Source organism: Octopus bimaculoides, chromosome 2 (assembly GCF_046866305.1).
Source record: "Octopus bimaculoides isolate indiv1 chromosome 2, ASM4686630v1, whole genome shotgun sequence".
NCBI lineage: Eukaryota > Metazoa > Mollusca > Cephalopoda > Octopoda > Octopodidae > Octopus > Octopus bimaculoides.
In genome coordinates this window covers 100,427,032-100,454,950 of record NC_142929.1, presented here as the reverse complement: position 1 = coordinate 100,454,950, position 27,919 = coordinate 100,427,032, and the positions used below count along the sequence as shown (strand labels likewise).

General features: G+C 33.5%; 1 protein-coding gene across 50 annotated transcripts in view; it reads left to right on the top strand.

The window, feature by feature from the left end:
- Nucleotides 1-27,919, top strand: part of LOC106868181 (disco-interacting protein 2 homolog C) — a 264,069-nt gene that overhangs the window by 61,794 nt on the left and 174,356 nt on the right. For all 50 annotated transcript variants that reach the window (XM_089347270.1, XM_089347285.1, XM_089347284.1 and 47 more), the window contains exon 2: nt 20,163-20,234. In XM_089347270.1, coding sequence (XP_089203396.1) covers nt 20,163-20,234 — 72 coding nt within the window. The remainder of the gene's footprint in view (nt 1-20,162; nt 20,235-27,919) is intronic.

The following is a 27,919-nucleotide window of genomic DNA, read 5'->3' as shown; positions in this document are numbered from 1 at the left end:
CTGGAAAATGTGATAGTCAGTTGGTGCAAGGTCTGGTGAATATGGTGGATGACAGTAGTTCCAAGTTCAGTTCCTGTAACTTGAGTAGTGTTCTTTGTGCAACATGTGGTCAAGCATTGTCTTGCAAGAGAATTGGCCTGTCTCTATTGACCAATCATAGTTGTTTAATTGCTAGTTCATTCATCGTTTTATCCAATAGGTTGGTTTATACATCTGCTGTAATTGACTTATCAGATTTCATGAAGCTGCAGTGGATGACACCAGTGCTGGACCATCAAACAGACACCATTAGCCTTTTTTGGTGAATATTCTGTTTTGGATTATGCTTTGGCACCTCTTCTATCCAGCCAATGTGCAGAAAGCTTGCTATTATTGAAAAGAATATTTTTCATCACACATAACAATACAATGCAAAAATGGTTCACTTTTATGCCATGACAGCAAAGAACAGCAAGTTTCAAAATGATGTGTCATTTGATGCTCTTTCAGTTCATGTGGTGCCCACTTGTCCAGCTTCTTTACCTTGCCGATTTGTTTCAGATAGTCCAATACAGTTGGAATTTATCCACCTTGGTCTCAGGTCTACCATGGTGTTGATTTTCAAGAGTAAAGTTACCAGACTGCAACTTTTCAAACCATCAATGTACAGTGTGCTCATCCACCACATCTTCACCAAACACCTCATTGATGTTTTGAGCTCTCTGGGATTGATTCCACAACAGACCTCATATTCATAAACAACACAAACTTTTCGTCTATTCATGGATTCCAAAAAATTGATTTACAAGAGAAAACAATATAATCAGACACCATGAATTACATTTCAAAAAGTGATGATGTAAAAGTGATGATATAACAGAGAGAGAGAGAAACCTAGCCACATGACTTAATATTATGTGTGTGTGTATATATATCTATCTTATATTAACCAGGTGATGCTTACAATTGTACAATTACACATTACATTCTCTTATTCCTTCAAAGGCCAGTGTTTAAAGAAATACAAGAATGAATTGAAACAGCTGTAAGGCATTACCTGGTTAATAAAAGAACTACTGACTCTGCATTTACAACACATTGAGTACCTTCTTAAGTTATGGTCTACTTGATCAGTGATTAAGATATATAAGGAATTACATGCATACAATTTTTATTTTGGTCAAGTCAGTGCTTGTGTTTGTTCATTGGTCAACATTTTGTGTTTATTGATTGGGTGTTTCTTTCTGCCTCTTTATTGATTGTTTTGGGATGTGGTGTTTGTTACAATTGCAGATGTTTTTTTATTTGTTTGGGATTTGTTGGTGATGGGACATTTTTCTCTTGTTTGAATAAGGTTTTAAATGTGTGAGACTCTGCATTTACAACACATTGAGTACCTTCTTTAGTTATGGTCTACTTGATCAGTGATTAAGATATATAAGGAATTACATGCATACAATTTTTATTTTGGTCAAGTCAGTCTCTGATCCTGTGAACACTCAAGCGAAACTTCAGAGCACCAAATGACTTAATTGGATTATAAATAGAATACATATGTATGTATGTATGCATAAATATGTATATTGCACGTGTGTGTATATACATATATATATATTTATTTATATAAGGGCATTACTATACATTAATGCCTCACACTTAGAGGGACTCTAAGGTCAAAAGATTTTATCCTAATATTGAATTAATTATATATATATATATATATGCAAAGTTTAGAGAGCTCTTACCCCTGCTGGCGACAAAGGGACTCTCACTCAGAGTAAAAGGCAGACTGTATGACGCATGCGTACGAACAACCATGCTACATGGCAGTGAAACATGGGCTGTAACTGCTGAGGACATACGTAAGCTCGCAAGGAATGAAGCCAGTATGCTCCGTTGGATGTGTAATGTCAATGTGAATACCCGTCAGAGTGTAAGTATCTTGAGAGAAAAGCTGAACATTAGAAGCATCAGTTGTGGCGTGCAAGAGAGACGATTGCGCTGGTATGGACATGTGGTGAGAATGGAGGAGGATAGCTGCGTGAAAAAGTGCCACACCCTAACAGTTGAGGGAACCCGTGGAAGAGGTAGGCCCAGGAAGACCTGGGCTGAGGTGGTGAGGCAAGACCTTCGTACATTGGGCCTCACCGAGGCGATGACTACGGACCGAGACCTTTGGAAATGGGCTGTGCGTGAGAAGACCCGGCAAGCCAAGTAAGATCGTTGCCAGTGCCCCTGGACTGGTTCTTGTGCGGGTGGCACATGAGATGCACCATTTTGAGCGTGGCCGTTGCCAGTACCGCCTGACTGGCTCCTGTAGGATTTTCGAGCGAGATCGTTGCCAGTGCCCCTGGACTGGCTTGTGCGGGTGGCACATAAAAGACACCATTTCGAGCGTGGCCGTTTTCGTGCGGGTGACACGTAAAAGCACCCACTACACTCTCTGAGTGGTTGGCGTTAGGAAGGGCATCCAGCTGTAGAAACTCTGCCAAATCAGACTGGAGCCTGGTGTTGCCATCCGGTTTCACCAGTCCTCAGTCAAATCGTCCAACCCATGCTAGCATGGAAAGCGGACGTTAAACGATGATGATGATGATGATGATGATATATATATATATATATATATATACTGTGTGCAAATGTATTGTGTGTGTGTAATGGGACTGAAACTTGAAAGTTTCATGTCACTATGATCTTAAGGTGAGAACTGCTACATTGCTGTATTGGCGTTCTATTTATATCCTTTTGTCTAGTGCTTGTGTTTGTTCATTGGTCAACATTTTGTGTTTATTGATTGGGTGTTTCTTTCTGCCTCTTTATTGATTGTTTTGGGATGTGGTGTTTGTTACAATTGCAGATGTTTTTTTATTTGTTTGGGATTTGTTGGTGATGGGACATTTTTCTCTTGTTTGAATAAGGTTTTAAATGTGTGAGAAAGGTTGCTCATGAATGGATTATTAGAAAAAGTAATTGAAGACATTAGCTATATCCCTGATAAATGGTGCTTTTCATGGCTAAGTGATTTTGGGTATTTTTTTGCGAGTAAAAGACATTTTATTCTTTTATGGACTTTTGTTTCTGGTGTTTTGAAAAAGAGTGTGTGGCAGCTTGTATTCCTTCAGAATTTTGTTTTTTAGCATCTATACAAGGAAATATTTCTCTGTGTGTGTATGCATACCCAGCAGATTATTGTCATCTGGCTAAGACATGTAATTGTCTAAAACTGGGATGATGTTGTTATTTTACTTGTGGTCATAGAACAAGAATGAAAATAAAATGTAATTTGTAATTTCAGCTTCAAAAAAAAAAAAAAAAAAATTATCCTCTACAACATGTATGTATGTATAAGCACAGGCATGGCTGTGTAATGGAGCTTGCTTCCCAACCATATAGCTTTGCATTCAGTCCCACTACATGGCAATTTGTGCAAATGTTTTCTGCTATAGCCCCAGGTCAACCAAAGTCTTCTGAGTAGATTTGGTAGATGGAAACTGAAAGAAGCCTGTTGTGTGTGTGTGTATGTAATTGCTTAGAAGCAATGTATGTTACCAGAATTTTCAATTCAAGTCAGAACAAACCACTCCAAATCCTTGTTATAGTATCGGTGTGAATGGAGTTAAGATTGGCTAGCATGTACAGGACATAGTCATATAATGTGTAAAATTAAATGAAACCAAATAATGATATTTTTTAATGCTTTTAATGCATACATTTCAGATAATTGCATGGTAGATAGAAAAAACGGAATTTCATTTCCTCTGCAAAATCTTCTACAGTTAAGACATATCAAAATATTTTGATACATGGAAGATTTTGCATAAGAGATGATATTCCTTTTTATCTGTTGTACAATTATCTGAAATATATATATCAAAGGCATTAAAAATTGTCATTATTTGGTTTGTCATCATTTATGTGTGTGTGCATGTGTACATATATATAATACATATACATATATATATATATATACACACACACACACACATACACACACACACACACACACACACACATATATATATATATATATATATACACACACACACAGACATACTGTATATAAGCCTATTCTCACTATATACATATATATATATATATATATATATATATGCATGCACCACAGCAGTTAGTACAGTGTCTCACCCACAAGACACTGGTGCATGATGGGTCGAAACTGTCATAGTGAATAATGAAGGAGTCTTGTGAATTCCATTTCCTTTCTCTCATATTTTTATATACATGCGTGTGTGTGTGTGTACAATGTACTACATATGTATATGTGTGTTCCTGTGAACCTTGTCTTCACATTCAGTGATGATTGCAAGCAAGCAGTACTGTCATTACAAGCAGAGTCCTTCATTTCCAATCTTTCGTGAACAAATGTCTTGGCATAGGGAAATATTACCTTACTTGGAAACAGTTAGGGGTTGTGACAGGAATTATTGTCATGAAGCACCCCTGCCACTGCTACCACCAATATTGTCTGCATTTTAACTTGTTCATATTTTTACTTTTTAAATTCACTTTTGACCTGATTGGTATTTACTTTGAGGCAGTTTATATGAAATCCCTTTTTCAGTTTTATTTATCTCATTCCACTTGCTCTTATTACTTCCTTCAATTCCTGCAGCTATCAGCCACCAGCTGTTCCTTAAATATACTGTTATTCATTCTCACTATATATCCAAGTCTATTAGCTGTACCTCTCTCCCGTAGTAACAAATACTCATGAATATTATGTTTTATATTGGTAGTTAGTATCTTTTCTTTTACGAATAAAACACCTGATATCTAATGCACCTGACTTGTGCAGTGTTTGTTTGCTGAGTTCTCTCACCACACATGATATCTGAGATCTTTCTTTCATTAGTGTTTCAAACCAATACATTTAATTGAAAGTAAATTATTGTAAGATTATCTACATGTATCATATAATTATATCACACAACTTATGAGATGTTTGAAAATTCAGTATCTTTACAACAGAATTACGATTGTCCTAGAATTTCTTTACTGTGAAATGGAAAGTAATATATGGCCAAAAAATGCTCAATGAACCCTAAAATAAATAAATAAAAGCTTATGTGTATAGGTGTGTATATGAACAATATGTATGATTAAAAGGAATAGGAATGGCTCTGCACAAAGCTCACTTTCAGCAAATTTATTGCAGTAAACAATTGGCTTGAATCACATTATAAAAGACAAACAGTCATTCTGGAGTCATTCGTCACAAAACTAGAAAACCTGGCAGTGCTGCCCCCACCTACATTAGGTTGTTGATAGAATCATTTGTTGCACCTGAACAAAATGGGTTTCGTGCACAGTATTATGGGTATTTTTCATCATCATCATCGTCATCATCATCGTTTAACGTCCGCTTTCCATGCTAGCTTGGGTTCGACGATTTGACTGAGGACTGGTGAAACCAGATGGCTACACCAAGCTCCAATCTGATTTGGCAGAGTTTCTACAGCTGGATGCCCTTCCTAACGCCAACCGCTCAGAGAGTGTAGTGGGTGCTTTTACATGTCACCCGCACGAAGGCCAGTCAGGCGGTACTGGCAACCGCCATGCGCAAAATGGTGTAGTTTATGTGCTACCCGCACAAGAGCCAGTCCAGGGGCACTGGCAACGATCTTGCTCAAAAATCCTTACCCATGTCATGGGCACAAGTGCCAGAAAGGCAATGCTGGGCACAGGTGCCATCCTGATTTCTCTTTCGCTTGCCCCAATAAGTCTTCGCAAGCTGAGTTTCGTGTCCAATGAAGGAGACGACATTGGCATGGGTGCCAGTTGTCGAATTTAGTTCGATTTCAATTTCACTTGCCTCAAAAAGTCTTCGCAAGCAGAGTTTAGCGTCCAATGAAAGAAAGGTACGGATAAGTGGGCTGGCTACACCCCTGGCAGAGGCCTTGGATTTAGGTGTAATCTATGATATTTGAAAACACTCCTCCTACACATTCTATATGGATTTAAATTTTTTCGATAGTTGTTATTTAGTCCTGAGTTCAGCAATGCTTAAGCAGACATATGATAAGAAGTCTTCCAGCTGTGACCATTTTGTAAGACTATATCTAATAAGTCCATTTTTTAAAAAGCTGTGTGGATATGATTTGAGGAAGGTTCTACCTGGTCATGTAATCATGTTGAAGCTTTCTTCTAGGGTTTGTTAGTTGACAGGTTTAAAACGTAGTTGACTGCATGCAGGAAAACTTCTCTAAAAGTTATTTGCATTGATAAAAGTGAGTTTGGTTTATGTAGTTTAATAGATCAATAAAAGTATTCGAGTTCATCTGGTAGAACACAAAATGTTATTGACTGGAATTATCACACTGTGACTGCCTCATTGTTCATTATACTTTATTTATCTAGAAATATGAGGGAAAAGCATTTTTAATATCTATTTCTAAGTAAAAAGATTATTTTACTGTTCTGAAATTTTTATCCTGTGCTGAAATTTTATCTGGAATTAATTTTATCATACAATTGAAACTTTTTAAACTAAGAAACCAGAAGAGGAATTGTGGAAAAAGTAACGTGTTGTTGATTGTGATGTAGATCTGCTTTGTTCTCAACTTACCTGTGTTTACTATGAGCTAGGAAAATGTATGTACTTAAATATATTTGTGTCATTTCTACTGAGACATTAAATCATTTCATTTGTATTTGCTTTGAAATCTTATTCCTACACCTTCTAAAACAAATTTATTTTCTTTTTTGTGTCTTATCTGTAAATCATGATGTTTAGAAGTAAATAGTGGAATGTTCTGAAGGAAATAATTTTGAAAACATTGCTGTATGATCATTTACTTAATTAGCACAGTTTGCATGTATAAAAATCATGAAATTTGCAAGGAAATATTGTTTTACTGTGTGTGTTTCTCTGCAAATGTTTTATGTGTATTATTTTAATATCCATGCCTTATTGTAAATGAATACCTTCAAACTCAGAGTTGTCTTTTCGTGGGTGTTTCGCCCCTTTGATTTACTTGAATCCATCTTGCAAAGTAAATCTTGTATTTAGATGAAAATATTATTTTTTATTTAAATCCTTAATATATTTCTTAATGAAGATTCCACTCTTTTGCAAAGTGATATAACTGCTAAATTAAAGGTATTACACTACTTGGTTCATGTTTCAGAGCTCTCCTTTATTGTTGTAGGTTATCTGAGATGATTCTCTGAGATACAGATTTGTTTCTCATTATTCTTAAACTAGAGAACTATTAAACTTTTTAAGATATGTACTTTGTCCTTTTCAACAGCTTCTTTTCATAAATTGTTCTGCTCAAGCAGTCAAATGATTCATGCAGTTGAAGGCTAAAATAGTGATGGCAATTATAGAGTTCACATACATAAAAGAAGTTTTTCTCTTTATTGTTTGAGTTCTACCTGTTTCAATCACAGCCTAGAAAGGAGAATTTCTGTTCAGCAACCTCTGTATCAAGCATTCAAGTTTTACACTGAAGTATTGGCATCAAGTGGTGCAATCTTAGACTGCAAGAAAGAGGGTACATGTAAAATGTTCATATTTTGGTGGTTTGTGGTTTAAAGAAGTTTGAGATTGTCAACACTTTTGAATATTGAATCACACCAGCATGAATATCCAGCCCAAATATTCTACCTGTTTTATATTCAAACTGGACAGATTTGGCCTCTGACACCTACAATGTCATTCTTAAAATAAACAATTATATCATGGAAATCTTGAAGCTGCAAGAGAATTCATGATTAATTAAAAGCAATGTGAATAAATAAGCAATACATTTGACTGAGTAATTTGAATGCTAACAGGTTCATGCACTTTCTTTTTTGTAGTCCAAGCTTTCAATTGAAAAATCTATTTTGTATCAGTAAAACTATTATCAAATTTAAAGTTATCAACTGTTGGCATCATGTTGACATCATGACTGTCAGTATACATTAGTTTATTTCTTTCTGTTACTCTCAATTCACATTTAAGTAGTTACATTATATAAGGGCATTCAGCTATAATGTCATTTGTGAAAATGCATCAATTTACATAGGTATACACTTGTAAAATCATTGGTGCTAATGACACACATAATGTTTTGCTTGGTTTAGTACTGCTGTTTTGCCCTTGGGTGCTTTTGACAGAGTCTACTCTGTTTTAAGGATTCAAACTTTACAGTTGTCTTGATGTCCTAAAATAGGATCACAGGTGTTGTTTTCTCTCATTTAAGTAAGTTATAGAAATGGTCTTCATTTAATATGTTCTCACTTGGGAAAATTAACATTTTAAGTACCACAGAGATATATTTATTTTTGCATATTCCCTCAAATATTTTCTGTCAGTTATTTATAGTACACAGACTAACTGGCAAAGAGGATTTAACTGTAAGAGGAGTACTCAACTATGAAAACACATATTTCAACAACATGCAAATATTTAAATTTGCAAAACCATTCTACTTCTATTAATCATGTAATGTTAAGGGAAAAAAATATAAACAGCTTGTCTGTCATTAAAATGGTTTCACTTATTATTTCAAAACAACAATACAGTTTAGTATCTGCTAGTACTTACAACCAGATTTGCGTACATATTCATGCACTGGCAGATACCATTACACTGATTCACTTGTGTGAATGTATACATGCAAATGTTATGGCTAATTTCACTGCTTCATCAATTTCTCTAACATCTGACATGAGTATTTTGCTGATAGAGAGATGCTTTAGTAAAAGTTTTGAACAGTCTCAGAATATTAATGCTTCTAACTGTATTTCATGAGGTGTTTTTCCAGTTTCTCTTAAACCTTTCTATTTTACTCTTGTTTTGAGTTTGAAGATCTACATCCCACTATTACTGTTTTCAATATTAAGTACTTCATGCATTTCATCCACTCCTGGAAATTATTATTATTATTATTATTTCAGTAGGTTGGCAGAATCATTGAAACCTCCAATAAAATGCATTTTGATATTTGTATTGCACTTTATATTTAAGTTTGAATCTGGCAGCGATCAACTTTACAATTCATCCTTTCAGGGTTGATAAAATAAAGTTCTGAAGTTGATTTAATCAACTAAGTGCCCCCATGCCAATGTTTAAAATAATTGTAACTTATATGACCCTTTAGTGTCCTCATCTTGGTCACTATAGTTGCAATATTTCAGCCATTGTACATTTTGGCCTTATTCAAGTTTTTAAGGTATTGAGAGCATCTTTAGAAAGCTTCAGAAAGTACAACTCTGAAACATTGTGTCTAAAACAACTAAGAGGTGGACAATGGTGCAAATATATAAGTTTATAATAATTTTTCTAAGAAATTCAAGTGTGTGTGTATGTGTGTGTGTGAGTGAAATCATTTTATATGTCTGCTTTTCATTTCTACTCTAGGCACAGGGCCCAAAATTTTTGGGGAGGGGGCCAGTCAATCAGATCGACCCCAGTATGTAACTGGTACTTAATTTATCAACCCTGAAAGGATCAAAGGCAATGTAAAGACAGACGAAATACTGCTAAACATTTTGTCTGGTGTGCTAACATTTCTGCCAGCTCGCTGCCTTATATGTCTGCTTTTCTATGCTGGTATGGGTTGAACAGTCTCTCATAGGCCAAGTCAGTTTTTATTTAGAGTTTCTGACCTTCTAGACAGATCAAATACTATGCGTCATATATATAAAACCTTTGTGTTAATTTTTTATGTGTCTTTTTATTTTACTTTACCCTCTCGATATATATACGATATGCCTGTTGTCTGCAGCAGATAGAAATGAAATCTCACTCTTCTCACTTTCCTACTTCCCTTCAAAAATAACATATATTGATTAATGTCCCTGTCGGAAATCAATTCAATTAACCCTTCTGAATTGGTGATTTCCGTTACGATCCATTGACTTGCAGTAAATACTAAAGCTTAGAAATCAAGTCACTGGTTGTAAATATATATTGAAAACAATACCCTGGACCTTGCTAAACATAGTTGCTGGCTTAATTGAGCTGCTAAAGATGCATTATAATCAGCATCATTATCAACAGCTTTATTATTGGTATTTTCCCATACTAGCAGAGGTCACACATGGTTTTTCCAAACTTCTTTTCTGCATTCTTTTTGATTTCATTGAAATTATTGCATGTATGTATCTGCAACTGACCTACATTTGCATTATTTACTTATTATCATTGTTGATTATCTAATTTACAGTCTTTTTTTATTAGCAAGCAATACTTAGAGGCTTTTAACATCCGAATGTCTACACACTGAGCTCTTCCAAATTTACTTTGGTCCTTCATTACTAAGTCCCTCTTATTTTGCTTTCTTTCGGTGTCAGTTTTATTCCATACATTTAAAAATCTTTTGGCCCATACATCAGGCACTTCATCTTACTTATTGGGGAAAATCCTTACCACACTCTTTGTACATGATGAGCCTAAATACAATTCTATAATTTCTTCTAACACTGATTTACCTTACTTATACTAGTAGCAAGTATTCATGTTGCTTAATGCCAAATTCACTCTGCAAGGACTACCATCATGTCATTTTTTTAATACACTGATTGCATTGTTTCTACAGTATTAAATGTCTGTATGTTATTGTTTAAAATATTGAATAAAGAAAAAATACCTTATTGTTGCTCAGTAAATCTGATTGTGCATCAACATTGTTTCATGCTCTTCTCTTATACCTTACCTCCCTCAGATAGAGTTTGTAGATTTGTATAACTGAAAAAACAATTTGTTACAAAGGCATATTCATTCTTTTACTTTACAAAGGCATAGAATAATTATATTTCCACTATAAGATATTTCCTTAAGGTCATAGATTGTTGTCACTTTGACCTTTATATTGTCTATTTTGATTTTAGTCTTTGACATTTTGTCTGTTATACAGTAGTTTCCTCTTTTAATTCCATCACCCTTACTTTATATAATGTAGTCTACATTAGTATTAACATCATTATTTGTTTTTCGCCATGTATAGTTCCATTTTTTTGTGTCTGAGTATTTTCTTTCAGTGCTACAAAGCGTGGAAGATTTGATGAATGATAAAAACTGCACAAGAGAAAGCAAATTCATCAGGAGTTTGTTGTAAAAATCTCTCCTACTGTACTGTAAAAATTTTATTGTATATTTAAATTAACAGTACTATCAATCATTGTGAACTGAAGGTAATTCATGACTTCACACTCTTTGGTTCCACCATCATGGACAATTTCTCTCTTGTGTCTGAGATTAATAGATGGATCAGAAGAGTCACCCCAACACTCACCTGGATGACCAAGAGAGTCTGAGAGAATAGCAAAGTGACAACACAGACTACGGTTGTTTTCAGAGCTGGCTTCCTCCGTACACTGCTTAACAGCTGTAAAAGTCAAAACTCCACTCCAGAGTGGTGTTGCAATACCTTCCTCATCTTGAGATGCATCCTGGACATCAAGGAGATCGATTGGGTTCCTAACAATGAAGTCCTAGCCTATGCTCAGATATGCAGCCTTTTCATATTACTCCAACAATGATGTCTATGTTGTCTGGGTTATGTTCGCTACTCCCATGCCAGTCAGGATAATGAAAGATCTGTTGCTTGTGGAACTGATCCCTTATAGTTGGAGATAAATATAAGTAACTATGTTCAATTAATGAAACTACAAAGTAAAAGAAAACCAATTTTATTTCAAATTTAATGGTACATTATATTAACTAGTTTTATCAAAACATTATTTTTACAACTAACAAAATGATAAAATTAACTAGACAAATATATCTAATGAATTTTTTTTTTTTTTTGACTTTAGAAAAAATAGGAAAAATATGTTCATTGTTTAATTCCTCAATGTTTATTGATGTTAAGTATGAAAATCATCGAAGACTTTGTAAAGAAAGAGTATTTACTCGTCGCAAGAATATTATGGTAATGTAAACCAATTACCTTGAAGGCATTTTGAAATGATTAGTATTCTAAACAAACAGTAATATACCTCACTAATTTAGTGTTGACATTAAGTAAAAATTAGCAGTCATAATTATTTAGTGGTGTTGCATCAAGTTAATGCTAAGCTTATTGTTTTTTTCAATAGAGACATAGAGCCACTGAGCATGTTAAGAGGTGGGAGGGCATTGCTCTCATTAGAAGTTGGGACTAGGTGGTGGTTTAGAAAGAGATGTGAAGAATCTGGGTCTTCTTGCTGAAGAAAAGTGCACCCACCAAAAAAATGGTACAAAGACAACCTTGGTAGGCATTGCCTTCAAATGCTACTGCTGCAGTTTGGGCTTCTGTATGTTGCTTTACAGACACTGTAAAAGTTACTCCAACAATTGAAGCAAAACTTAACCAGATGCAAGTCCATGGATTTATAAGACAAATGAATGCTACAAATGACTGAATATCAATTATGCAGAAATTACCTGTACCTGAAAGTGCATTTGTAAAGTGTTTTTAAAATTTGAAGCATGGAAGAGTGGTCCTGGAAGTTAATTTTCCAAGACTAAAGTATTTTCAAGACAAACAAACAAAACAAAAAAACAATTATTAAAATCTAATCATGTTGGGGTAAGTAGTTGATGTTGATGTAGCCTGTGCTGACAATGGGTGTTCAAAAATCCCTTTGATACTTAAGTAAACACTGAAAGTATAATTTAATTATACTTAATATAATACATTTGTTAATAGCATGAGAAGCTGTGAGTTTCGACTATGGATTACTTTTATGACTCTTGGAAATAATAGGGAGTCTCTGGCATCTTTAGTGCAGGATTTAGAGTTAAGGGTAACGTAGTAACTAGAATTAGAGTTAAGATGATGATAATTGCTGTCTCTGCTATCAATAAATGGATTTTCTCTCCATATGGAGGGCAGATTATATGGGTATAAGACAAAAACTGCTGACATATATAGAAGAAAGATAACGTCATTGGTATGGAACATGTTGAGTAAAAAAAGGGGTGATAGTGCTAAGCCAAGGAACACCTGACAAGTAGTAGTTAGCTATGGTCGTATTGAGTATGTAATATTACAGACTTATCCAACAAATGCTAGGATGGAGAACTCATTAAAACAATCTTCATTAATATACTGCTATAATGTTTTTTTTTTCAAAAAAAAAAAAAAATGTAATTTATATAGACTGCAAGATATTCTAAATAGCATATCAACAAGGAATGGTGCCAAAATGATGAATGTAACTATTGAAAGAAATACAGACCATTGCATTCCAAAAAATTAGTTGGTCACAAGTTCTGATACTTTCAATATTTTGTATTATTGTATATAACTCTAGCTCTATAGATGAGACATGTGATCATATAATTTCATTACATTCTTCTAATGACTAAAAGCAGTATATAATGGGTTAGAGAGAAGCCTTTCAGGCAAACATGTTATTTTCAGTTTGTTTCAATTTCTCAAAATGAAAGTATGATGACAGTTGTATAGCATAATTGAGGTTTTATGCATAACAAAAGGTCATAGTTTAGAGTTAGAAATAGGGTTGCCATGACAAATTTAGTGATAAAATCATGATATGCCATATGACACTGATTAAGTTTCTGTCTGTGTGTTTTTCACACACTTGTGTATATACATATATGTAAATAAATTGATGCGCACATTATTTCAAGTCGAGGTACAGTCATAGCTGTGGTTAAGAAGTTTGTTTCCTAACCATATCCTTTTGGGTACAGTCCCATTGAATGGCACCTTGGACATGTGTCTTCTACTATAGCCCTGGGCCCACCAAAGTCTTGTGAGTGGATTTCATAGACAGAAACTGAAAGAAACTTGTCATGAATATGTGTGTGTGTGTGTGTGTGTGTGTGTGTGTATCCTGTTGTCTTGACATTGTGTGATTGTTGCAAAAATGGATGTCATTCATTTCTAATATTCTCTGAGAATATGTCTGACTATGGGAAAATGTTACCTTGCTTAGAAAAAGGTAAGGGTTGACAGTTGTAAGAGTATCTGTCTGTAGAAAATTTGCCCTAAACTCTGTGTGACCAATGCATGTGTGGAAAAGTGGATGTTAAAATGATGATGATGAAGAAGAAGATGAATAAGTGATAGCTGTGAGTAAAGCATTCTTTGGCTGCATACACTTTACACCATAATAGTTCTCTCTGATGTAGCCTATAGATAATTTGACACTGTCTTTAGTCTAATGCTAGACTTTGTGATCTACTTCAAAAGGATGTGATCTGCTTTAAAAGGAGTGAAGTTTTAATTAATCAACTTAAAGGCAAATAATGTTTGCAAAATTGCTTTGTGACACTAATAACTGGAGAGTTATGTTTATGATTGAGAGTGTGAGTCAACTGTAGAGAGCAGAACCCTTAATTAGAGGTATTAGTGTTCACGTCCTCATTTCAGATCCTACTATTCTATGGTCCAGAAATGCCAGTCAGTACGCCCTAAGTGTGTGTGTGTGTGTGTGTGTGTGTGTGTGTGTGTGTGTGTGTGTGTGTGTGTGTGTGTGTGTGTGTGTGTGTGAAGCGTGTAATCTTTTAAGTGATCAAATTTATTCAGGCAAAAAAGAAAAAAGATAAATTCTACTGAAATTATTTCACTTTGTTTTTAAAATTCAAATATTTTGAATGTGAAATACAATTATCAGACTATGGATGACTAAATCCCAACAGGTATATAGCCCATTGTTTGTATTATAGTGTATTGTTGTACCATTCAAAACTTTTTATTCTTTACAAACAATACACAATGCTTCAAGCGAACTACAATACTCTCTTATAATTTAGCATGTTATTTTCATACTTTTGAGTTAGATTATTTAGAAGTTTGTATAACCTTAATCAGGACAGCATTGGCAGCTGTTGCATATTTGTGGCCTTATCCCATTACAGAGTTCAGTCTACACAGCAGTAAAACTATCAATACATTTATCTATTATCCGATAAAGAAGTTACTATTTTGTGTTAGCTCATGTCAGAAAATCAAATAGTTAACATCGGTGTTTCTATTTAACAAAACCCTTTCATTCAAATAAATAAAAAAAAAATTGTTGTAATTGAAATTGATTTAGTAATGAAATTGTAAAAAGAAGAATTTAGTTTGAAATGACTTGATGTTCATGAGTTGTTTTTGTTGCTGTTGTTTAAACCTATTCATCTCTACAGAAGTAGATAGTATATGATGTAGAGTTATGTAATCATGGTCTTAAAATACACAAACACTGCTTTTTTTTAAAGACATGTAAGTTTTTTAGGAAGGATCTGGTTTAGAGGTTGTTAATAAGCTTTCCATTTGGCTTATGTTGCTAATTATATAGTGCAGCTGTCCTCAACCTGTTTTGGTACCATGGATTGATTTCATACAAGATAAATTTTCCACAGACTGGGGTTCATGTGCATGATGAAGCATAAGAAAATACATAATATATAATTTAATTATTACATCACATATATAATACATGTATAGATGCAGGCATGGGTGTGTGTTAAGAAGTTTGCTTCCCAGCCACATAGTTCTGGGTTCAATTTCACTGCACAGCACATTGGGCAAGTGTCTTCCACTATAGCCTCAGACCAACCAAAGCTTTGTGAGTGGATTTGGCTGACAAAAACTGAAAGAAGCTTTTTGTGAATGTGTATGTGTTTATGCCTGTATTTATTCCTCACCACCACTTGACAACTAGTGTTGGTGTGCTTACATTCCCACATAACTTAGCAGTTTGACAAAAGAGACCGATAGAATAAGTATCCAGCTTCAACAACATAAGTACTGGGGTTGATTCGTTTGAATAAAATTCTTCAAGGCAGTGTCCCAGTAAATGATATAATGTAAAAACACCCAACAGACTGCGATGGTCAATAACATTTTTTTTAATTCTTGAAATGTATTCTTTCTGTGTAGCTGATACCAAATGATTCACACAGCCTGGTACTACTCTGTGACTGAAGAAAAATACCGGTTTACATATATCATGAAGCTAGAAGCATTTTTTGTTTATGTGCTAAATCTATATTTCTTTTTTAAATATAAGTTTAATCTTAAAGCAGTGGTGTTTAGATATTTTGGTAAGATATGTTTACAGTATGATCAATACGTATGATCAATATCATATGTATTTGGGTGTGGGAGAAAATAAAATGCTTAGCATTGGCTTGATGCAACACCACTAAATAATTATGACTGCTAATTTTTACTTAATGTCAACACTAAATAGTGAGGTTTATTACTATTGTTTGTTTTGAATACTAATCATTTCAAAATACCATCAAATTAATTACTTTACTTTACTATATTCCTGCAATATATAAACACTCTTTCTTTACAAAGTCTTCTATGATTTTCATAGTTAACATTAATAAACACTGAGAAACATTTTTTCAATATTTTTTCTTTGGATATATTTGTCTAGTTAATTTTATCATTTTGATTAGTGATAAAATTATCAAATCTTGATAAAAATGAGACAATATAGTTTACCATCAAATTTGATCAGCATTGAAGGAAAACTGGGTTGTTTTACTTTTTAGTTTTATTAATTGAACATTATTACATTTATCATCCACTAAATGTGGGTGTTGTGTTAGGACACAGAATACTGCATTATGTACCATGAAAGGACTTTTCATATAGACTTGTGGTGCATGAAAGCACTCCTGTTTATATAGCTGATAGGTGATGACCAGCTGCTGCAGCTGCCAGAACTGCTAGAGCACATGATTTTACCCTTCCATGGGTTTCTCAATGTCAGATGTCCCACTGGACATAGCAGCTGATTCCCCTGTCTGTGATATATAGAATCTCAGTGTCTACTCAGGCACTGGTGTCACAAGTAGCCAGTGGGTCTATTAAAAAAAATAATAGGGACAGAAGCAATATTAATACCAAAAGGTATTATTTATCTTTCACTAAAAGTGGCTGTGTTTAGTGGGATGCTTGCCATTGAGGAGGGTGAAATCATGTGATTTTGCAGTTCCAACAGCTGCAGTGGACAGTTATTGCCTGACAGTGTTATAAACATGAATGCATTTATGCACCACAAGTCCATATGAAAGGTTCTCTTGTGGTAAACAGTACCTTTCGGTATTAATACTTCTTCTGTCACTAGTAATTATAATTACTTATTCTTTCCAAATTTTATACCAGAGTTACTAAGTTTCCATAAATTTTCTATTTTGTTGTGATGTTTCTCTCCACACTTTCTTAGTGTCTTAATAAAATTTTTAAAACTATTTCTGTTAAAAACAAATGAACAAACAAAAATAAAAACTTGACAGTGAGTGAGAGAGAGAGTGTGTTCAGGTGGGTGTGTGAGAGAGAGAGAAGAAGAAACTTTAAATGGTTTTTACAGTTAGTAACATTACATAGCAGGCTATGAGAATGGGTTTAGTTAACTTTTTTAACAGTGGAGTTGATTTTATCTTTGCCATCTCCATTCTTCAAAATTCTTTTCAAAATGTTCAGAGTAACAGTATCTTGCTTTACAAGGTAGGTGAGGTAATGGTTTGTATGGAAATAAATCATTGCAGAGAATGTTTATTCTCACTAATTTCCATCTCCAGTCCCCAGCCTCATAAGTGAAAATGTCTTATGATGTATACTGTGTTATCAACAGGTATTTATGCTGGAACAGATGCTGCTGTTGTTTTTTCAGTTTATTAGTATTTCCATATGTTTCACAGCTTTGCAACTGCAAACAAATTCATGAGACCTTTGAGTAAAGATGATTTTCTGACAGCAACAATATAATAACCTGAGAAATGATAACAGGAAGAATCAAACGTAGAGTAATCTTAATTTACTGAAGACTCAGTGCTGTATCTGTGTCAGTTTAGACTGAAATGCTTTTCACTAAACCACATGCTGAACATGTTTTAATTATGACCAGATCAGCAAGAGTGCTTTGGTGGCTGCAGACAGGTTTTCCTAAGAAACAAGTGCAAACAGAGAAGATAGTCCTGTATTTTAAAAAAGTGGCATTTGGCATTTGTTCTTCCCAGAGATCAACTAGATGTTTCCTACTCTTGTTCTTGAATGCATCGAGGTGTACTTGTACCTGTTCAATGTTGATCTAGTACATATTGGATAAGCTAAAGAATGTTTTAAGGTGGGTTAAGATAGGAAACTGTGGTTTTATAAATTGGTTTCATAATTGAGCAGTCAATGACATTTAACTACAGAAGTTAGGAATTTTGTTGGTTGGGTTTTTTTCTTGCTACCAGCTGATTTTTTAAAAATAAATTTTAATTTATTCGTCAGAGAAGGGAAAGCAATACTTATAAACCTTGCAGACACAACCAGATTGATGCAGTTGATGTTCAAGTTATAACATCTGCAAGTTACATCATACATGATAAATGAGGGTAGAGAGGTAATACCAGAAGGTTGAAGCTCTGGAGTGGAGGGTTTTATATCACATCAGAGAGGTGAGACATTAAAGGGATGATGAGTGGAGGAGAGATGACTGTTGGGTTGGCCTTGTTGCCCTCTTAACTATTATTATGAAAGATGGTATTTATGAAATGAGAATCTCCATTGTTCATAGCATTTGACAACTGGTACCTGAGAATAATATTCTGTTTGCACATGTGCAGTAGATCAGTGAGGCAATTACCATGTTATGTTTATATTAAGCTACTATTGTTTGTACTCGAGTCGATATTCAGCAGAAATTTTCGACCACGCTATCATTAATTTAGCGTTAATCTTTTGTGGTGGCACTTGGGTTGTGGGTACCAAAAGAGATGACTGTCTATCATCTCCAGCCCAAATCTGTGACTTTTGTTAACAGAATGTTTAGTGGGTGTATGTTCAACTGTAGAAGCTGTCTAAGCCAACTTAGTCAAAATTGTAAATTCACTAGCTCTGATTAGAGTGAGAATAAATACCATAATGCATTTTAAAAAAAAAGGCTTGTCAAAATGTTCTTTTAGTACCATCTCACCCTTGCTTTGTTTCATTGTCTTTTTTTTTATAACTCTCTTCTCTTGCAGTCACATTTTCTCTTTTGAAGCTATCTCTATCTGCTATAATAGATATGTATAATCACATTCTAACTATTTTACAGTTAGTTGTTTAAAACTGTTTCATCAATGGTTGAAATAGTTTTTGTATTAGTCAGGTGATAGCCATTACATTGTACAAGAAAGGGCAATATAATATTGAACAATGCTATAATATTTGCACAAAACAAAGAATCACTATCATTCTTATAAAAGTGTCTTTTCAAAATAGTATGTTGGTTGCTATTGTAGAGCATCAGATGAATCCATTACAGTAGTTGGTCTGCAGCTATAATTGACTTAATCTTTCATCATTATGAGGTTAATAAAGTAAGCACCAGTAATGTATTTAGTCAGTTCAATTGATTATACACCTTGAGGCTAAAAATTTACTTTGTAGCTAACCTAAACAAGTAATTATTGTTTTGTTTGAATGTTAGCATCATAGCTGTGCAACCAAATCAAAATCTTAAATTTAAAGATGCTTGACTGAAAAGTTTATCCCTACATAATTTGTTAAACAAGCTTTGAACAGGAGTAAAATCAAAAATGTTGAAATCAAAATTTACTAGCGGTTTATGGGAACAGCAGTGCTTCTACCAAATCCTCTTTCGTAAAAGCCTGAAAATCTGATTTGGATTTTCTCTGTGCATTTAACAATCAAATTAACTTCTGTTAAATTTGAAATTTTGTCATTATATAACTAATTATACTAAGCTTGAATCAAAATCAGTATGTTTTAGTATGTTTTAAATTTGATAATCTAATAAAAAAAAAATAATTGGTGTAACCGCACACATGTGTACATTTAAATACCCACACAATTCATACTGAAAAAAGAAAATTATATACAACTTCCTAGAGGTTACATTCAAATTGAATTATAAAGTAAACCCTGATTGTAAGCTGGAATCATGTAATTAGTATATTTGAACCAAACCCTAATGGCTAGTCAGCTTTCTTTCTTTCAATAAAATACAATAAAGAATAACAGTTTAAAATTAGCTTATTCTTTGAAAAACTTTTAAAAATTGGCGACATTGATTTCCTCCAAAGCATATTTTCTTTTGTTCATGTGAACTTGTTGACTTCATGCCAAACTTTTAAAAATTGAACAGTGCTGAATGTTCACCAGCTGTAACTAGATTATAATAATGTTGTATTCATGAATGGTGAAATAATAATTACAATATATGTATACATATATCATAATTTAAGTCCATTTCTTAATTTTTTTTTTTTCTTTTTTATCTAGGTGATATTACCCAGAAAGGATATGAAAAGAAAAGGAACCGTTTGTTGGAGCCTTACAGAAAAAATGAATCAGGTATTTTTTTTATTTTATAAAGTGTTACTCATAGCAAGTTATGCTACTCGTAACAAATTATTTTCTCAGATAAATTGATAAGCAAATTTTTAACTTAATTTTTTTAATGAGAGTGCATTTAAAACAGTTGCACTTTCATACAGGTTATGTTTGTCTCAATTTTATTTCATAAAACAGTTTATCTATAAAGAGCAAAAAACAAGAACACCCCCAAATGAGACTAATCACACACATAGTTTGAACCATCTATTTTGCTGATTTTTATTAAACTACTAAATCGGTTCCTAAACAAGTATAATAACCACAAGGCTGCAGGACTATTATACAGATAATTTGATGTATTATTAAAGAATACAATGTTTTCGATTATGCAAATTATTATACCAATGAAATATTCTCTTTTTGTAAATTATATATATTTTGCTCTTATAACATGAAGATTAGAATGGTATTTTAATTCATTCCAGTTTTAGTGATTACTAAATAAAGTCAGTGATTACTTTACATGATATTGTATAAGTTTTTTTTTATATATATTTTTTAATTATGATATAAATAAATAAATAAAAAAGTTTTAGCAAAGCATTCACTGAAAAAATAATAAAAGTCAACAGCAAAACATTAATTTCAAAGTTTACATTGTTTTTGCAGCTAGCATTGAACAGAGAAAGAAAGAAATTATAATTCAGAGAAATAAATGATAAAGTTGTGTACGTGCGTTTGTGTGTGTCTTTCCCATAAAGAAGTAAACTATGTTACTGCTTAATAAAATCTTAAAATGAGTATAGTGTGACTAGATTGCTCAACAAAAATTTTATTAATAACCTAAAAGAGAGAACCGCAGTTAGAACTATAACTGCCTTATTTTCTACTGTTGTAAATGAATATATGGGAAGTATATAGGCGCAGGAGTGGCTGTGTGGTAAGTAGCTTGCTTACCAACCACATGGTTCTGGGTTCAGTCCCACTGTGTGGCACCTTGGGCAAGTGTCTTCTACTATAGCCTCGGGCCGACCAAAGCCTTGTGAGTGGATTTGGTAGACGGAAACTGAAAGAAGCCTGTCGTATATATGTATATATATATATATATATATATATGTATGTATATATATATATATGTATGTGTGTGTATATGTTTGTGTGTCTGTGTTTGTCCCCCCAACATCGCTTGACAACCGATGGTGGTGTGTTTACGTCCCCGTAACTTAGCGGTTCGGCAAAAGAGACCGATAGAATAAGTACTAGGCATCCAAAGAATAAGTCCTAGGGTCGATTTGCTCGGCTAAAGGCGGTGCTCCAGCATGGCCACAGTCAAATGACTGAAACAAGTAAAAGAGTAAAAGAGAAGGTATTCAATAGTGCCAAGTTATGTAGAGAAATTCTTTGCTGTTTTGATAAAATAGTCAAGAACTACAAATTGGGATTATTGAAGATGCTTGTGTATCTTGCCATTAGGATAGTGTGTTGGGGGAAAGTGGGGCGGGAACAACAAAATACACACACACACACACACAAAATCCTTGTGGTTGTGTAATATTAGCATTACATCCATCCTAAGTTAAACTGAATGAAAAATATCATTATTATACATTAAAAACTATTGAGAATTGTGAACCCTGGGAATCGATTCCCAAATATATTTGTGGAAATATGAAACATATCTGTTTGAATTAGAATAGCTTTAACTCTTTAGCATTCAGATTATTCCATCAAATGTAATGTTTATTTATTCACATTGTTTTGAATTAATCTTGCATTATCTCATAGCTTTGAGTTTTCAGTGATGTGATATTGTTTATTTTTAGAATGACATTGTAGGATGGGTGTGAAAGGCTGGACCTGGCTGGTTTTGAACATGAAACAGGGAGAATATTTGGGCTGAACATGGCTGGTTTAAATGCTAAAGGGTTAATTTAACACTTGGTACTGAGTGGTTGTTACATTTGTAACCATAGCCACAAGTTGACCAATATCTTGTGAGAAGAATCTGATAGGCAGAAACTTTGTAGGAGTTTATCATGTTTGATCATTGATTCATTTTATGCCCATTTTTCCATGCTAGCATGGGTTGGACAAATATATGTTGGGGTTTTGTTTTACAGCTGGCTGTCCTTCCTGTTGCTAACTCTTACTTGCTTTGCAAGAAATGGTCTTTTTTTTCCCACTTGTCAAAATCAGAGCTACTGAATGATTTTTTAATAAGAAATATCATCTTCCCCTGTAACTTAGAGGTTCAGCAAAAAAGACTGAGAGAATAAGTAGAAAGCTTACCAAAACTAAGTACTGGGGTCAATTCATTCAACTAAAAATTCTTCAAGGTGGTTCCCCTGCATGGCTGCAGTCTAATGACTGAAACAAGTAAAAAATAAAAGATAAAGGATAATGTTAGTTTTTCTTTGGTGCAGCATTTCTTATGCATGGTCACAATGTGAACAGATACAGATATACATGTGCACACACGCACACACGACAAATTCCCACACAGTTTCTGTTTCCCAGTTTCACTTGCAATGCATTTACCAGCTCAATGACGACAGCGGAAGAGACTTGTTCAAGGTGCTACACACTGAAATAGAATTCAAAATTACGTGGTAATAAAGTGAATTCTCTATCTACATTGGCATGGTTGCACATGCACACACACACACACACACACACACACACACACACACACAGATACACATCTGCACATATATGTTTAAAGAAATTTTTTCATTGTCCATTTTCTCCATGCTTGCATAGGTCAGATGTTGTTGAGGCAGATTTTGTATGATTTTGTGATCAGCTATAGAAAGTGTGTATGTGTGTGTGTGCACGCGTGCATGTATGTGTATGTTTACATTAGTCTATTGTTTGTATTGTGTCCTTTTATGTCCCATAACTTAGTGATTTAACAAATAGAGATCACCAAAAATAAGTACCAGAGAGACACCTCCTTCGCATTTAAAAGTTGTGAAGGTGGTGTCTTTCCATGTAACTGTATAAAAGAGTGGAAAAACTTATTAGCTTTGAAATTATTTTCCATGTGTGTATAGGTTGTGTTCACTTAATCATATTTTTCATCAGTGTAACAAAGGTTTTGTTTCTTTAGTGAATGCTACTACTGATGTCAACTATATGTCATGTCAAGTAAAAATGATAAATGAAAATTATGAAGAATGTCAAGTTAACCAACATAGCTTAAATGAGTAATATTATAGAAGTTATATGTATATAAATATGAACTAAATAAGGACACTATGAACTGAAATTTTAATGTTACAGTGCTGTGCAATGAGTGCTTATACAAGTGGCACTCTGGTGATTAAGATGTATTCATAGCTTATTCATTTAATTTATCAAAGTATTAACAGTATATAGTATTTTCAGTAAGGAATAATAGAAAAACTTGCAGAGATGAGTGAATTAGTGTTTTACAGGAAAGAGATTAATTGATATCAGTGGAAAGAGAGAAATCCTGTTCTCGTATTTTTAAAATGTGGTGAAATGTAGTATGCTACAAGTTATAACTTTTTTAGAAATTATTAAAAAAAAATAGCATTGGGTGCTATTCAGATGGACTAACAATTGAGCTTAGCATTCATTATTCATTGGATGTGGTAGAATAACAATTTGAGATATGTTAAAAATATTTTTGCATTTCCTGAATATTTCTGTATTTGTAGAAATGTCTGTTATGTAACCTTTTCAGCATTTCACATTAGTTCAATACTTTCTTTGTAATTGATTTTGCTCTCAAAATAGAAATCCCTAAAAACTACAATAAATATTTGGCAACCAAATTTGCTACTTACTATTCTCCATTTCTGGTCTCTACCTGTCAATGTTTCTTCAAACTAGTGCCTTTTTTTCTTGGTGTTAACATCGAATGGTGATTTACACAGAGATTTTGTATAAATTCCTTAACACTTTTCAACTTTTATTGAATTGTAATGTCAGAATATTTGGAAATTGTCAATTTTATATGCTCATTATCATTATTTTTCTAATATACTAGTCTGAAAAAATTGCTCTTAAGTAAATTTGCCTTATGTACTTTTCTGTTTAACCCCATCATCTGATCCTTTGGTGTCTCGGCAAAGATCACTCTGTTGTGTATCTATATCAGGCCTTTAGCTCTCTCCTCATACATGTCTTTCCTGCAGGCATGAACCTACAAGCTAATCCTCAATCACATCAATCTCACTACTCTGGAAGGACCAATAAAGATCATGGATATTAAATCTCCTCCCTTGACTAATTACATACAAAATTTAGATTTCTTTCTTTTTTGTGAATAGGGATTTTATGTTGTTAAGAAGCAGTGTTTTATTTTCTGTTTGATAACTTTTCAAAATATGCCACTTCTAAAATAGTAGTTAATGAAATAGTAATTCCAATGAATTATTAATTATTATTGTATAGCAGTGTGTATGTTCAACTAATAACATGTCAAACAAATACGTATTCCTGCTTTTCTAAAAATAAGCAGTAAAAACTGTAGAGAGAACACTACATATACATTTTTTAATTAATTCAATCATTACAGTGTTGATTTATGACTCATGATATTGATTTATGACTTTTCACTGAAATACAAAGAATTCATTCATGAGATTTTTCCTCTGACTTGTGAATCATAAATTTGTGCTGGTAATTGAAGCCCTGGATTCAAGCTAAATTATTTGAGAGTAACAGAGAAGCTGGTAAAATACAAGCAGAGTGACAGTTTAGTTGTATTCTGCTCATGCATACTGGTATGGTCCAGCATCTCTTGCACAAATATATTGATTCTTTTCTAACATTTGAAAAGACTGTAGTTGGGCTGTATAGGAGAGGTAAGCTTACTCAGGTTAACCTAAAAACACTAACCAAGAGTTATATAAACAAGTAAAAATTTATTTACTTTTTAACTTGTGTTAATATGTCAGCACCTACCAGTTGAATTGTCAATATGCCAGAGCTTGTCTATTTAAAAGATGGCATATTTTCATGTTGAGGTAATGTGCTTCCCTGTTGAGTATAGATAAATAAATACATCCATACTCTTCTTCAGCCACCTCATCATAAATAGGTACTGCAATGTAGAAACAATTCTCCTACTGTAAACCAAGTGACATTTTCACTCCTTGCCATACTGAGTTCAACTCCTCCTATGGGTGTGGGGAAAGTAAAAGGAAACCTATTCCACTGTAATTTTTCCTTCATATTGTCATCATCATCATTATCTTTTAATATAAGTCTTCCATATTCATATAAGTTGGATGGTTATACTGGATTTAACAGATTGGAGGATTGTGTCATACTCTTATGTGTGGATTGGTTGCCCTTCTGAATATCAACCATTTCACAGACTCTATTGAATGCCTTATTCATGACATCAGCTCTAGTGATCATGTAGATCACAAGACTAAGAATTCTCCTGAACTGAATGGAACTATAGTAGAGAAGGGAACAGATTTATGCTAGGTGTTGAGAAATTAAGTACAGCATGTCATAATTTGTTAATTGGAGACATATTTGTTGGTTCTGTCCAGTTTTTCACTTGGCAGGTAATGTCCATAAACAGTACCTGCTAATTACAATCTGCAACATCGCAACTGAGAAGAGAGAGCTTTATTTTGGCTGATATGTTAAACATGGAGGTATTTTTGGTTGCATTATTCTGATATATTGGCCTGGCAGTGCTGTAAGAGTTAAAATGTAATTAGATGTTTGATCTGAAAGTGTCTATTTATTTGAGACAGTTAACACTTTTTTTTGCCCTGCAGGATCTTGACTGTAGTTTAAAAAAAAAAAACACAAATGCTCTCAAGTGAATTAATAGATGTTCTTCCAGTGTGGCCCATGCAAATCCAAAGATCTACTCTTCAGCAATTTGACATTGCCAGTCATAAAAGGGTCTTTATATTAAGGACTGCTTTCAAAACTTTTGTGGGTGAATGAATTACTTCAACATATTTTTGTCTATTGTTAAAAAGCATGGGTTTGATTGTTAGAATATTTTCTATTGATCTCCAATTTTAGAATGTTACTGAATTAAAAATTTTTTTCATATGCTAAATCTAGATTTGGCCCAATCTATTATTGAATGTTTCACTTTTTTTTTTTCTGATCTGTTTCTCTCCCTCACCTTCCTTCTCTGATTCATCATATTTTACACTTTACTGCTTGGATGGTATCTAGATATAACTACATTCCTGGCATTGGAGGCTTTCGTTGGCAATTTATGGATTATTTCTATCAGTATTTTATATTGAAATCTAATGTTAGTTTATCCTGAAAACTATTAATGTCTCTAGTTATATTTCCCACATTTTAGCTTCATTTCTAATTGTTACTCATTGATTTATAATAACAACTTAAAGAAGCAATATGCATAAAAATACTTTCTATTCCTACTTTTCAGGTGCTTTTGGATGAGCACTGTATTGCTTACTGAGATCGCATATTTATGAAAGCTGTGAAATCTTTGTTCTTCTCTATACCACACACACACACACACACACACACACACACACACACACACACAACATTCTTAATTGTTATTTCATCATAGTAATAAATAGAATGTAATTGTGTGATAGTCAACTGTTTGACTGTTTGTTGTTAGAGATACTCTTTAATGGGTGACCAACCCTCTCAGCTTCAGGAAGTTAGGAATTGGAAGTTGTAGCATTCATTCTTTCTTCAAGGCATTAGTAGAAGGGAAATAGCTACAATCATGAATAAAATCTTTGTCATACTCATTTCATGAGAAGCTTATTACTTATACTGCAGTATAAAATGAATATGTTTTTCAATTGCAATGACACCAGTTTTTAAATGGTGTTTTTTTATTATTATTTAATTTATCAAATCAGAATATTAGATAAAATTCCTTTCACTCTGCATATTCTTGAATTATTTCTATTGTCGTGTTAAATAGGACAAAGACCTTTTTTTAAATCACCATCTTTTGTGCTTGACATTTTGTTTTTGTGACATTAGACTTACAATGCTTTTTTGACCAGCATAAAACTGCTCAATCTTATCTGTCCAACATAATTCTCCTCTCTCCTTTAAATAAGGCAGTTTGGTTTTTAGATAACCCTGCTCATGGGAATTAAATACAAGTATTTATCTGTTTCAGTGGTAGTTGCTAAATGAAATGAATGTATCCTCCACACATCATAATTTGTTAGTTGGAGACATATTTGTTGGTCTGTCCAGTTTTTCACTTAAATTGAAACATATAAGAAAAATCCACAAGTATTAAAGGAACCATTTTTAAAACTTTATGAAAAGAGTTTACTATAGTTTATGATAGTCAGCAAATTTACAGAAATAGATTTTTGTATTTTATGTTGATTTCAAATTTTGGCACAAGGCCAGTAATTTCGGGGGAGGGTTAAGTTGATTACGTTGAACCCAGTGCTTAACTGGTACTTATTTTATTGACCCTGAAAGGATGAAAGGTAAAGTTGACCCTGGTAGAATTTGAACTCAGAATGTAAAGCGAGAAGAAATGCCTCTAAGCATTTTGTCTGGTGTGGTGATGATTTTGCCACTTCCCTGCCTTTGATTTGTATTTAATGTTCAGAAGTGGTTTATAGGGAAGTTAGCTAACGAAAAAGAGCACAAAAAAGGCATAAGGTCAGTTTATCAATAGGTGTAACAGAGCAGTTATATTATGTTCTCCTAAGTGTGTACTATATTTATTTCAG